General features: G+C 32.8%; 1 protein-coding gene and 1 long non-coding RNA gene across 5 annotated transcripts in view; one reads left to right on the forward strand and one right to left on the reverse strand.

The window, feature by feature from the left end:
- LOC126737436 (proton-coupled folate transporter) overlaps window positions 1-14,077 on the forward strand; it is a 32,438-nt gene that overhangs the window by 17,663 nt on the left and 698 nt on the right. For all 4 annotated transcript variants that reach the window (XM_050442341.1, XM_050442340.1, XM_050442338.1 and 1 more), the window contains exons 2-7: window positions 6,174-6,440; window positions 6,492-6,723; window positions 6,780-6,927; window positions 6,982-7,176; window positions 13,548-13,858; window positions 13,936-14,019. In XM_050442341.1, the coding sequence (XP_050298298.1) occupies window positions 6,174-6,440; window positions 6,492-6,723; window positions 6,780-6,927; window positions 6,982-7,176; window positions 13,548-13,858; window positions 13,936-14,019 (1,237 nt within the window). The remainder of the gene's footprint in view (window positions 1-6,173; window positions 6,441-6,491; window positions 6,724-6,779; window positions 6,928-6,981; window positions 7,177-13,547; window positions 13,859-13,935; window positions 14,020-14,077) is intronic.
- Window positions 9,298-9,816, reverse strand: LOC126737437 (uncharacterized). Its single transcript, XR_007661022.1, has 2 exons — window positions 9,653-9,816; window positions 9,298-9,592 (listed from the first exon to the last, which is right to left on the reverse strand). It is a non-coding gene; the product is annotated as an uncharacterized LOC126737437 (long non-coding RNA).

The following is a 14,077-nucleotide window of genomic DNA, read 5'->3' on the forward strand; positions in this document are numbered from 1 at the left end:
TTTGTGTAAATCCTTTTGAATATATAAGATTTTTCATTGTATTGCCATAAAATGTGTGTTTAAGCAGATCAAAATTAAAATCGCCAACAATAATGTTAGAACCACTGAAACTGCTTACTTAATCTAAATATTCTTCGAGGAAGTCTAAAAAATTGGCGTCATATTTGTTTGGTGAATGATACAACACTGAACACAAATACTTAACACTACACACAGACAATTCTAAGGACAATAACCAGATACAACATTTAACAAAAAGGACACTTTTTATTTTATATCTAATATCACATCTTATCAAAGCCATAACTCCCCCTGTTCTACTGTTATTACTGGTACGCTGTTCCAATGTGTACCCATCTATGTCCAGCTCGCATGGTTCGACATCAGGAGTTATGTGAGTTTCACTCAAAAGAACAACTTAAGGCCTCCAATCGTTAACCAGTAAAATAATATTATCCTTATTATTCAAATAATCCTGACAATTAAAATAAATAATGTTGGAGTTTAATACAATATTAGAGTCTAGTTGCTATTTTATGTACTTACTACGTTGATTTTTTTCTATTCTCTTGTAGGATTCACATTTATTCAATAAATAAATCATAAATGCCAATAATATTACGTAAGCAAAAAAATAGGCGTGCTATTTTCTTGATTTTCAGACCGAACAATAGAAAATAAAAGTAATAAAATTTAAGTGGCAAAGCTAAACTAACAAAAAAGTTGCTTTGGCAGCCTCTAAAAATCCATCATGATTTCACAAAATGGTATTCTTCGCTACTGATCTTCGAGAAATATCTCCGGAGTTAGAATATTTGAAACATTTGTTTTTATCTTTTTTTCAAATACTGGTAACAGTTTTATGTCCCATAAAACCATTTATTCATTTCAACTCCTTCCGAAGGATTATAAACAATCATAATAATAATAATAATAATAATAATAAATGTTTTTTTATTTACTCAGCTCAAGAATACATACAAAGTTTCATTTGTATAAAAATTACACGAGTAAATAAAAAGGCCGGCAGATTCAGATTTCTGCATATAGCAAATTCTGCTTTTTAACACTGCGGCCAAACATCAATTTGTATAAACCAACTCTTGAGTGTAACAATACTAAAATCTAAATTTATAAACATGCCTATGTAACATTAATTTGTAATCCTTTTTAATACAAATAAAACACATTTTTAAACTAAACCAAAAAGCTGAATCCATGCCGGACACAAGGTTCAGAAGGCTATTTACTGACCATCAAACAGCACTGTAAATATATGTTTAAACACATTGACTAAAATATGTACAGAGTGTAAGTCGATATTAAAAAAATATATTTGTCTACCATTATTGTAGAAAAGGTCGTTTAAAGAATCGTTTCGGAATTTAAAGCGTTTTTCTTCGAAGATTCAAATGATGAACATCAGTACTAAAAGAAATCTTCCGATAAAGGTATGGTGGGCTACGGTTTTTTAAAATGTTATAATAAAAACACAATGAATGCATCAATCTGTGATTAGATATATTTAGCCACTTTAGTTCATTCAACTTATGTGATACATGATTTCGTCTGCAAATACCAAAAATAAGTCGAATACATAAATTTTGTAGCTTTTGTATTTTCCTCTTATTCTCATAGTCCAAGCACCAACCATAGACAACATCAAAATAATTACATTGAGATAAAATTAGCGAGTCACAAAAGAGTTTTTTGATGTTATTGATATATCTAGATATTGCCTATGAATATAAATAATACTTAAGGGCCATGTAAGATGTAAGCCTTTCTAAGGATTCCAGATACATGGTTTTTAAATCAAAGGGTAGAATCTACCATTAATCCCAAACTTTTACATTTATCACCGATCTGTATTTGGTCATCATTTGTTTTAATTTTAATCTGATTCTGAAGGTCATTGACAATCGCTAAGTTGCCAATAAGAAGCATATTAGATTACAGGGGGTTGGTTAATCTTGAGCATATGTCTTAATGATATAAGAGACACTGCTTTTAGATCTTCGTTAATTTTATTTTCGGCATCTTTACTTTTGGCGGGCTAAAAATATAAAATAGAGTTGTTTATCATATGCGTATAGATGGTACTTACGATGTCGCAGTACTAAGTAAAATCGGCACGTGTATATTGTTAATAAAAGAGGGCCCAGAATACTGCCTTGTGGAACGCCGATTTTAAAAGATTCACTGCTACCTCACTGAACCCTACATAATGCAAAATTAATGTCAATGATAAACGACACAATCAAAGGCCTTACTATAGTCTAGTAATATCAAGGCCGTGACTTTGCCCTTCTCACGTTCAGCAATAATGTCATCAACTACGTCAGTCATAGCTTAAGCACAACTGTAACCCGCCGTAAAACCAGATTCCTTAGAAGGTAAAATTAAATTACTCTCTAAAAAGAGACGCATTTAATGTTCCAGAATTCGTTCTAGTACTTCGGAAAGGGTGGGTAAAATACTTATTGATCTAAAGTTGCCGAATTCAGAAGGGTGCCTTTACCTAAAATCTAGATTTTAGGTAAAGGCACTTATTACGCCTTTACCTAAAATGACTTTCCAAATGTTTCCACTCTCAATAACTATATGGGTTAGGTATTTTACAATAATGGAACAACAAAGCTGAATAAGAGAAATATTTAAATTGTCTACTCCAAAGGCCCTGGATTTAATTTTTAGTAAAATTGAACTTACTAGAGACTCTTCGACATTTTCAAAATTAAATATGTTCTCCGTAATACTGTTATTTGTGTAAAATGGAAAAGTTCATGATAGTTTGCATTTATTGGATTATTACCGCCACTAGCAAAATAGCGACTAAATTCATTAACCTTTTTCATATTATCAGGAATTTGTTGATTATTAATTGGTTTTAGTTTATTTGATTTTATTTACTTCTCCTTTATACTAGAACTTTGAAATTTTATTTTATAGTATGCTCGCTTTTCAGCTTTTATTGCAGAGTTTGTATAGTTACGTAGCTGTTTATAATAATCCCATTTATACGCTAATTTCGAAGTTTTAAATTCTTTTAAAGCTTTATTTCTTAATTTTTGTAAAAACTTTATATTATCGGTCATCCATGGTGAGTATTTCCTTTTTTGTAGACGACAGACAATTACTTAATAATAAATATACGCAGTGTATAATAAATAATTACTACAATTTATTGTAGACATTTTTAAAGGTGCATGTTTATCAAAAAGCGTAATTATACAATTATTTAAAAACAAAATTTTTTCATCAATATCCTAAATTTCCTGTATGTTGCCAAACGGAATTTTTTCAAGAGAGTAGATTCATTAAATTGACAGAAAATTCCAAAATGATCCGAAAGTTGACAAACAAAAACTCCCTTATTAATAATATTATTATAGTTTGTAAAAAACAAATCTATTAATGGGGATGAATTACCAGTTATTCGGGTAGGATCATTTATTAATTGAGTAAAATTAAAAGTATCATAATAATATTAACTTAGTATACATACCTTGATCATATAGTTTATATACGTTGGAATCATACCTTGAGTATACTTCAATAAGCTATTCCTCAAAAAATGCCAAAAAGTTTTCTTTACTTTCATTTGGTGGCCTATAGATGATACCCACAATATAACACTGATTTCCAATATACAGTGCATCCCAAAAGTTATGTCTAAATTCATTTAAAATTCAGAGGTGTGTTCGAAAAAAAAACGCTCGGACCTGTCGATTTTTATTTCAAGTTGCACATTTTTTTACGCGAAGTTTGTATATACAGGGTTGCTCAAAAATAAATTACGACCATCAACTTAATTTTTTCAAATGAAAGCACCTTTTTTTATTTCATCTTTGATTTTCGCGTGGAATTCTACATATGTTTCATGCATCATGTCCTATGCCTAAAGTCAACAACAACAACAACAGTTATCAAAAAAAAGGACGATTCATGTAACAAATAATAAAAGAACAAAAATTAAGTTAAATGTTCAAAATGGTTGCCATTCACGGCTTGACAATATCCAAGGCGATCAATAAAGTCTCGTTGCACATTTTCAATCATTTCCGGAGTTATGGCGCGCACTCTCTGCAAATTCTCTCTTTCAAGTTGTCTAGATTATTTGGCCTATTAACAAATACCTTCGACTTGAGGTATCCCCACAAAAAAAAGTCCATTGGTGTTAGGTCAGGCGACTAGCAGGCCATTCGATGGGTCCTCTCCTTCCTATCCACCGACTGGGAAAGGTTTCATGCAAAAATGTACGCACAGTGGCAGCATAGTGCGGAGGAGCGCCATCTTGCTGGAAAATTAGTTCTTCGTCAAGATAGTCGGGGTCCAATGGATTTGGAAATAAAGCTAGTAATGCTGGAACTAATTCAAATTGGAGAAAATCGAGATACACTTGTCCCGTTAAAGTCTGTTCAAAGAAAAAGGGACCTATTACTCTTCCGCGCACTATTCCACACCACACATTTAGTTTTTGAGGGTACTGGGTGTTTACCTCCATCATCCAATGCGGATTTTCTGTTGCCCAATATCGACAATTTTGTCTGTTTACACTACCATTCAAACAGAACGTGGCTTCATCTGAAAAAATAATATTTGTTACTAAATTAGTATTTAGATTGCACATGTTTTGTAAGCGTTCACAAAACTCATTTCGCCTATCGAAATCGTCATCAAATAACTCTTGCACAGGAATAACTTTGTACGGGTGATATTCGTGCTTTTTAACTATTCGGTGAACTATAGATTTCGCCATGTGTAAATTTGCCCCAATCTGCGACAGAGGAGTGCATGGATTTTCTTCCAAAGAAAGCAAAACGTCAAGTTGTTCATTTTTATCTCGAGCAAGACGACCAGATTTCGGCAGATCTCTAACATGACCGAATTCTCTAAATTTAGCCTCTATTCTACTCACCACCTTTTGACATATCGGAGGACGATCAGGATGGATTTCATTGAATAATTGAGCAGCTTCTCTTTGAGTACGTATTCCATCACCAAACCCAACCATGCACAGAATTTCTATTTTTTCTCGTTCCGTTAACTTTACCATTGTGAAAACCGCAACTTTGCTCGTACACTTCACACTTGACAATATCTGTTTGGCGTACAACTGTCATACAGTTTCTATGAAAATCACGGTCACCAGTCAACAATAAAAAAACACGAATGAATGGAATTTTGCTCTGTATAAAAATTCTCAGAGATAAGGTGACTCGTAAGATGAACTTCAATAATAAAGTTTGGTCGTCTTTTTTTCGATAACTATTGACTTTAGGTATAGGACATGATGCATGAAACATACGTAGAATTCCACGCAAAATTCAAAAATGAAATAAAAAAGGAGCTTTCATTTGAAAAAATTAAGTTGATGGTCGTAATTTATTTTTGAGCAACCCTGTATATACAAACTTCACGTACAAAAATGCGCAACTTGAAATAAAATCGACGAGTCCGAGCGTTTTTTTTCGAACACACTCCTAAATTTTAAATGAATTTAGACATAATTTTTGGGATGCACTGTATAACTTTAACCACATACTCTCCAAAAAATCCCAATTTCCAGTTAAAATATCATCAAATTTTAAATCTTCTCAAACATACGCTACGATTCCCCCGCCTCTACCCTGCTATCGATCATTTCGAGCAATATTATAGTAAGGGACATTGCGGACACGATCATCAATATTTTGATTTAACCAACACTTTGTAACACCAATAAGGTGGTGATTTTTATTTTGAATAGTCAACAAAGCCATTCAAATGTGCCAGCAAAGATCTTGTGTTAATATGAGATATTGTTATAGACATGTAGTTGAGAAATTGTTAGTAGAGTTGAGAAATAAGTTGAGAAAAAAATAATAGCGTTTTAAACTTCAACGGTGCAGCGTGCAGTCCCACAGCAAAATGAGGCATGCCGATTTTTGTTATTCTGTAAAAAATTAAAACAGCAAATCGTATCAGGCGACCGCTCACCGACAAGAGGAAACGGGATTGCCAATATTTTATGAGCGTAATCTTCAATTCCCTAACCTGTATATATTTTTATTTTATATTAAATATTTTTATATTTTATTTTTGGTTAGGTGAAGAATTATTTTAAAATATACGTATTTGCCTGTAAGATGGTTGATCCGTTTTTTTAAATAAATAAATATACATTTCAGATGGACGAGCCTCTCAGACAGTCCCTTCATCTATCTTCACCATATGATTCTAGCCCCAAGACCTTTTGTCACTATTTAATAAAATGGTTAAGTTATATAACGGTAGAGCCAACCATGGTGCTCTATATGATGGCCTTCATGATTACCTCAGTTGTAGAACAGTCATTTTTCGTTTATAAAGCTTGCACCGTGAATCATGGATATAATGATACTATCTGTAAGAATATTAACAACAAAACGTATGAGAATATTACAAAGGAAGTACAAGTAAGTAAATTTACATTTACTTAATTTTATGTTTAAATATAAATTATTTAGATTACAGTCTCAACATTTCACCAATGGAATGACATAGCGGGTCATGTCGGCCAAATTCTATTAGCTTTTTTTATGGGCGCATGGTCTGACCGTCGTGGGCGTAAATTGCCACTTCTTATGGGATTATTGGGAAAACTTTATTACTCTGTAATGATTGTAGTCAACTCTCTACAGCCCACTTGGCCAGTCGAATATATTGTTTACACTGCAACGTTGCCGATGGCTTTTACGGGTATAAACGAGTAAATTTTATTCGTTTCAAAGGTAACATTATATTCCTTTTATTAGGTGCTGATGTTGCCATTTTTGCTGCTGCCTTTACCTATTTAGTTGATATAACTGACAAAAAAAGAAGAACAATGAGAGTTACCATCCTAGAGGTATGTTATTTAGCAACGATGCCAATAGGTATTGCTTTGGGATCAATTATTTACAGGTAAATGTTTTTATCTTAAGGTTGTCTCACGGTTGCTGATTTTGAATTTTTCAGCAATATAAATCAGTCTTACACAAAAATGTTTATTATTAATGCCAGTTTGCTTGCAGCGTCTATTATTTATTCGCTTGTAAGACTAAAATGGAGAACGTCAGCCAATCAGAAGCCACTATCTGAGGCTAGGAATTTGCTCCTAGATTTCTTTGATTATAACCATGTTGTTAACACTGCTAAAACTTTGTGCAAATGGTAAGTATTATTTGGAGATTTTACCTAAGATAATCCTTAAAAATTATAGAGGAATACTCAAGAAGAAAAAGGTTTTTTCTTTTTAATAGGATTGACAAATATATAACGGCTTTGAATATGAGACTTTACATTTTTGTTTTTAGAAAGGCACATTTCATCATTCGTTGATTTCATCAATAATTTTTACAACAACCATTTTTGGGCAGAAGAAAATCGGCATTCGGTAGGCGAAAATAATTTCCATGAACAGTTTTCATTAAATATGTAGGCCGACATATTGGAAATCTTTTGATGGGACCGTTTTTTGCACAAATAAGGCGTAACACAGTTGGCATAGCTCCCGTAATGTTAATTTATACATTACGGGAGCATTACACGTTTGCTTCTTTAGTTTGATTTGTATTTGACCCCAAGTAGCTTGTGGTCAAACCCCGGTTTAGCTTTGATGTGTTTGATTGAACTTTGCCATCGATTTTTTAACAAAATATAATTGATTTGGTTCTTAGTTTCACCATCTGGGCTGTTCCAGGTCGAGAGGTACCCGTAATATTATTTTAAACAGCCAAGTTTAATGGTCTCTCTTCTCTCTCATTTCGATTTCTGAGTCCGTCTCTTCCTACATTAGGTATATTTCCAGATACAGTACTCCCAATTGTTGCATTGAAATCGCCCATAACAACCAGTTGGTCTTTATTTGATTTCGCGTTCCAAAATACTGTAAATCTCTTCAACTTCTTGATCTGGTGTTTCGGTTGTGGGCATATATACTTAAATTATTTGAAGTACAGTTAGAATTGCGTTCAGTGTAATTCTGATTATTCGATACAGATTATAACAGGATTGTACTCTATTACAGATTTAAAGATGCTTCTATATACAATCAGTTAGTCGAGAAGTGGCACATGCCCTTCCAGTGACTCTCAGAGATTCCACATATTTGTATGTTGTTCTGTTTAATTCCTCTTGTCAAGACAAACGTCCTTCTAATCTCCAGTAACCATTTGACATCTAGTCTGAAATTACTGATTAAAAAATCTTCTAAAAATTATTTTTACTGCCAAAGTGTTTAAACTAATTTTATCAAAAATAATATATAATAAAGTGAAAAATAGCATTTCCGTTTTTTAGCATGGCTTTGTTAGTCCATTTTAAGTAATTTAACTAATGCTACCTAAAAGATCTCTGATGCTTCAGCCATTTATTCCAACATCTGGTGTACCTCAGTTATCACTGCCTTTTTATTTTTATTATTTATAATTAGTATTACAAGAGCTTTTAAATAATCAACAGGTTTATTGTTTGCGGATGACTTAAAAATGTACAAAATAATAAAAAGCCTTACTCACTGTTCGGAATTACAAAAAGATTTGGATAGTGTCAGTCAGTAGTCAATCGAGAATAAAATATACTTTAATATAGATAAATGTGTGGTCCTTTCATATCATAGGAAAGAAAATGGTATCGTGTACCTGTACAAATTAAATAATGTGTTGCTTAAAGGCGTCAATAAGCTTACTGGGTTAGGAGTAGTCTTTGATCAAAAACTAAAATATATACCTCATTATAAATCCATTACAAATAAAGCATCTGAAATGTACGGGTTCATAGTAAGACATACTAAAGACCTCTGTAATCCAGCATGTTTGAGGCATCTTTACTAAGCCTACATAAGACGTTTAGTAGAATATGCCTGCATAATTTGGTACTCATATTACAAACAAAATGGCGTGGTACATGTTTTTTAGAGAAAACAAACTTTACAATAATGCCTCTTCAATTGAGTTAAGTAGTATTTACAATATGGAGTTACTTGAGGGACCTACGTCTCTTAGTGTAACTTTACTGTAGTGTATCAGTTCTTTTTAAATTGCTTAATGACCTTGTTGATGATCCTCTATTTTTAAGTAAACCTTCTCTTAATTTGCTAGCATACCATACCAGAAATGCTCGTTTTTACCTACTATATGTATCCAATAACAATAGACATTTAATATTACTTTACCCCAACTAAAAAGAATTTTAAGAGGAATGTAATTAGTTTACAGTTCGGTGAAATAATGTAATAATAAGGATTAGTTACCCAATGTAATTTAATCTGTAAAGTGCAAATAAATAAACATGGTCTGTGTATGATGTATTCTCTTTGTGATATGAAAGTTCTAATTTAGTTTTGCTGTGTAGTAACATAATAAAGTACTTGATTTCCAAAGCAAAACTTGTGTGTGTGAGTTCCTGAAAGTTGACGTGCCGGTAGAGATATATTTTTTTTATTTTCTAGTACATATCGACATCTCAGTCTTTTTGGGGCTACTGCATTAGGAGTATTCCGCACACTATTTCTGCATTATTTGAAGAGCTTCTTGCATGGTTGGCAAAGCGAGTGCTCGAATTTGCCCGTTTTCAGATATCAATATCGCTGATATAAAATGGATAGGTTTGTCGGGATATTCCGAAGGCAGTAAAATAAAGTACATACCTATCGATACGGGTTTTTTCTTCTTCTCGTCTTTTGAACTATCCAATAAACCTATCCTTTTTCTTTCTATATACAGTACCTACTTTTATTTGAAAACAAACCACCTTTAGTAATTCTTTAAAAAAAAACAAAAAAGAACACGTCGATTTAGATATGTAGGGGGACGTTTAATTTTATATTTGACAAACACTTCCTTACCTCCAACTAACCTCACTTTGATATGTCAAATGGGTACCCCGATCGTGTGACACATCATTGTAAGCAGCACTAAAATGTATAGTCAACAGTGCCAAAAAAATTAAATCGGTTGATGTACCAGTGAATAGTGACCAAAAATGACGGGCTATAATTGATATTTCATCTACCTTAAACTTTTGTATATTAAATGACTACCGTTTGTGTGATTCATCATTTTAAAGGGCATACAATCTACCACCCAACGGCGTATAAAAAAATGTAAGTTAAAATGTAATAGCAATCATTATTTAGTTGGAAAATAAGACTATTAAAAAACATATTCCTGGCAAATGATGGAATAGAAGTGATAGCATCCTTCCTGCGGACAGCCTCTGGTCATCATGTCCTTAGTTTTGACGTCCTGCTTACTACTATGTATAATTCTTTTAAAAATCATATTAAAAATCTACATAATCTATGTTTCTGAGTTATTTCTTCTGACGGTGCCTTGGAGATGTACCTTAAGTTCCGAGGTTAGGCTACGGTCCCAAGATAAAAGATCTCATAAAGATCTTTTCTCACCTGATGGGATCTTTAGATTTTAGGCATTAACTAACTATTCCAGGCTCCATTATTGCAGTACTAGATAGATGCCTTCAGTTCCCGGGGATTTAAATGGGAGAATATTATCTGATCGGCGAGTAGCCAATCCGCGTTTAAGGGAATGGTTTCTGCATCCGCTCTTCCGTAGTATCGAATGAGGGAAGTGTATGGCAAATAGTAGTATAGTTTCTTTAGTTAACTGTCATGATTATTAGCAGTAAATGTTCCATCCTCCTTGCATACTTTCCTATTTCTCTATATGAGTCTTTATTGAGAGCTTTTTGGAGTTTCGAATGGGAGTCTCTATTTCACTATATTACATTCTCCATGCTTATCTCTGCTTTTGTCTTACAACAGTTTTGTATTGATTGAGGTTGTAGGCTTAGGGTAGACATTGTTTTAGTACTCTTTGTTCTAATAAAGACTTTCGGTGGATATGGGGATACCTTCGAAACTAAGCAAATTATTTTCCCTGTAAAGATTTAGCTGAATCTTTTCTTTGATGTGCTTTAGTATTACATCAGGTAGTAAGAATTTTTTAATAATCGTTCTTCATTGGTTCGCAAATACGTTGTTCTATTATGTGTTGCAAATCGGGGCATTAGAATAATAATAGCAATAGAAACACATTATAAAATTATTTATTTCGTAAATCCATTTCGTAGTTTTTCAGTTTTGTTGGTCCGAGGCTGATTAACTTCCGTCACCTCAGAAGCATCACTGGTTATAAAAACTGGTTGTTAGGTTCGTCAATAGAAGTTATTGCATTAGCTACACTCGATGTTAGGCTGCTTTCTTGGCTAGCCGAGGGAGACTGTAAATCACTTAACACACAAAGCCCTTGACCTAAATCCAGAGCGCGACAATCCAGTAATTTGGAAATCTCGGACTGCTTTACAAATTTTAATATCTGCTCTAAACCCGCTTTTAACCCCTTACTGGATGATTTTTTATTTTAAGTTGAAAAAAATATATGTGATAGTTTATGTCGCAAGATTAAGTAGAAAAATATTTAAAAAAATTAATAATATTTTGTTTTTGAAAAAAAAAATGAAATTTTTGACATGTGCCAGATTTGGCACAAATTTTCCCATAGGAAAGAAAATAAAAAAAATTCCAGAAAACGTATTTATTCAAAAACATTATAAATACATCAAAAAATATTTGAACTAAATATAAACCTTAAGAATATTTAATTATTCCATGTGAAAAGGGCGAAAACAATTTCGATCTTTATTTAAACGCAACCTGACATTACACTTTTTACATATAATTTGAGTTTTACCCTTACACTCAGGAAATTTCTCTGGCGATCTCTGGCGATTTTCATACCACTCAGGAAAATGGCCCACATTATCGCGACGAATTTCTTGGGCTGGTATTTGCGCAAAAGGATATTTCCTTTTTTTTAAATTCTAGTTGTGGCTGTAGTGCGCAACTAGGTCTGCCCCGCTTTCTTGATATTACATTAGATCTTGTTAGAATTTCCGCCAATCTAAGTTTGAACTCAGCCAGTGGCAAATAACATTCGTCAGAATTCGTACTTATGACCTATCTTCTCCATAATATCCAACTGTTACAACATAACATGTCGAGGAAATGAAAAAAAAATTCTTAGGTAAATTTTTTTTGATCTTATTAGTACCCTATAATAGCCTAGCATGAAATCCGAAAAATCCACACCGCCCATATAATTATTATAATATACTTCTATATACTTTGGACGAGGGATCATAATGTGCTTTTTTTTCTTTCTACAAAATCTCTGCACTTCAGAAATAGGTTGACTGCCTACTGCCTACTGTTGATACTGTAGTAACATATACTGCGATAACTATTTTATTATCAAACCAGGAAACTACAGATACATTTGTATCCTCCACTCGAGTCACTTTTTCAACAACCGTGCCCCTTCCTTTTTTTTTCATTCCAAATTCCTTAGGAAAATCAAAATCTGGAATTTGATTTTTGCGAACAGTACCAAGAGGTAAAATGCCCTCTTTGCTGAGATAAACAAGTAGTGGAAGGCTCGTAAACCCATTATCAAAAAAAACTTTGTAATTTTGATTCCTTGGAACTGACTCTGTCAGTTTTACTACCACATTATTACATGCTCCAAGATCTGGTTGATGAGCCTGTAACTTAGTTGGTCCAGAAAAGAAATCAAAATCATAGTTGAAACCTGATACTCCACTTAGTACAAATACTTAGTAATACATACAGTAACTGGGTTATATTGCTTTAGGGTTGATCGAGCTTTTGTAGGAATAATTTGTTCGTCAGCTGCAAGATGTTCTTCTTTTGGAACAAGTAAGTATCTTTCTCGCATTTTTTCTACAAAGGGACGGATTTTGAAAAGCGGCATAAAACAACAATGCCTGTTTAAAAATTAGGTTTAAAAAACATGTTCCAAATTTGGCACAGTATGCGGTAAGGGCTTAAAAATTGGTTTTTGAAAGCTGAACTTCCACCAATCTGGGCAAGAAAAAATAATTGAAAGTAACTGGCTGAAGAAGGTTTTCAGTGGTACAATCGTTTTTTTTTAAAGAAAAACAAAATTTTGTCTGATTCATAGGTTAACTTATTCGGGGATCTTTAAACTTGCGCTACAATTTTAAGAGAAAAAAACAGAATAGCTGCACACATGGACCGATCTAACATATGAGAAATTCTCGAACATAATTATAGAAATGGTTTGAGTAATACCAGAAAAGAAGTTTGTTAAAATGTGTACAAAATGGTCTAGGTTTTTGTATTTTATGTATTTTGATATTAGTTACTTAGATTCTATAACAAATGATTTTGATGTTATTCTATGTTTATAGGTTGTAAACATTATAATTATTATACAGGAGATATACATAATAAATATAAAATTTTCGATGCTTTTCGTAGAAAATTTTCAAAAGAGAGAGATATTCAATATAAACAAACACGTTATTTATGAGGCCAGTATTTAAAGCTAATCACGTGCCTTTCTTTTGTTTACTTACATCTACATATCTAGTATTAACTACATCACCATAAGATCCCGAAGAGCGGCCCTAACATCATTTTACTATTCATATTCTATTAATATGATGATGACCTGATATATTTTTTTGTTTGTTTCTAGGCGTCCAAACAAAAAACGTACAATACTTATTACCTTAATCATTATGATGGCTCTCTACACTTTCCAAAGGGACGAACGCAATATGACTTACCTGTATTGTCAATTGGTATTTAACTGGTCTGTAACACAATATAGTACCTTCCGAACAGTTCAAAGTGCACTTCAGGATTTAGGATTATTAATTGCTATTCCGCTAATGAGCAGAATTCTAGGATGGAAGGATACGGTCATTATAATGGTGGGAGCTATGGCGCATACCATCGCTAGGATATTTTATAGTGGGGCAATCGCTACTTGGGTGTTCTATATGGGTATGTTTTTTATTTACTTTTTTTTTTACTTTCTACTTACGCAATAACATAAGTTTAAGATATTAATTTGTTTTAAGGTGGTATATTTGCGGCTTTTGGCCCAATAGTCGCACCAGTTATACGATCGATGGTTTCTAAAATTGTTGCGACTTCCGAAAAAGGTAAGTTTAAATGTTCTTTTTTTTTAAATAAGATAAGTTATATCTGCTTCAATAATCA

The sequence above is a fragment of the Anthonomus grandis genome, chromosome 6, assembly GCF_022605725.1.
Source record: "Anthonomus grandis grandis chromosome 6, icAntGran1.3, whole genome shotgun sequence".
Lineage (NCBI taxonomy): Eukaryota > Metazoa > Arthropoda > Insecta > Coleoptera > Curculionidae > Anthonomus > Anthonomus grandis.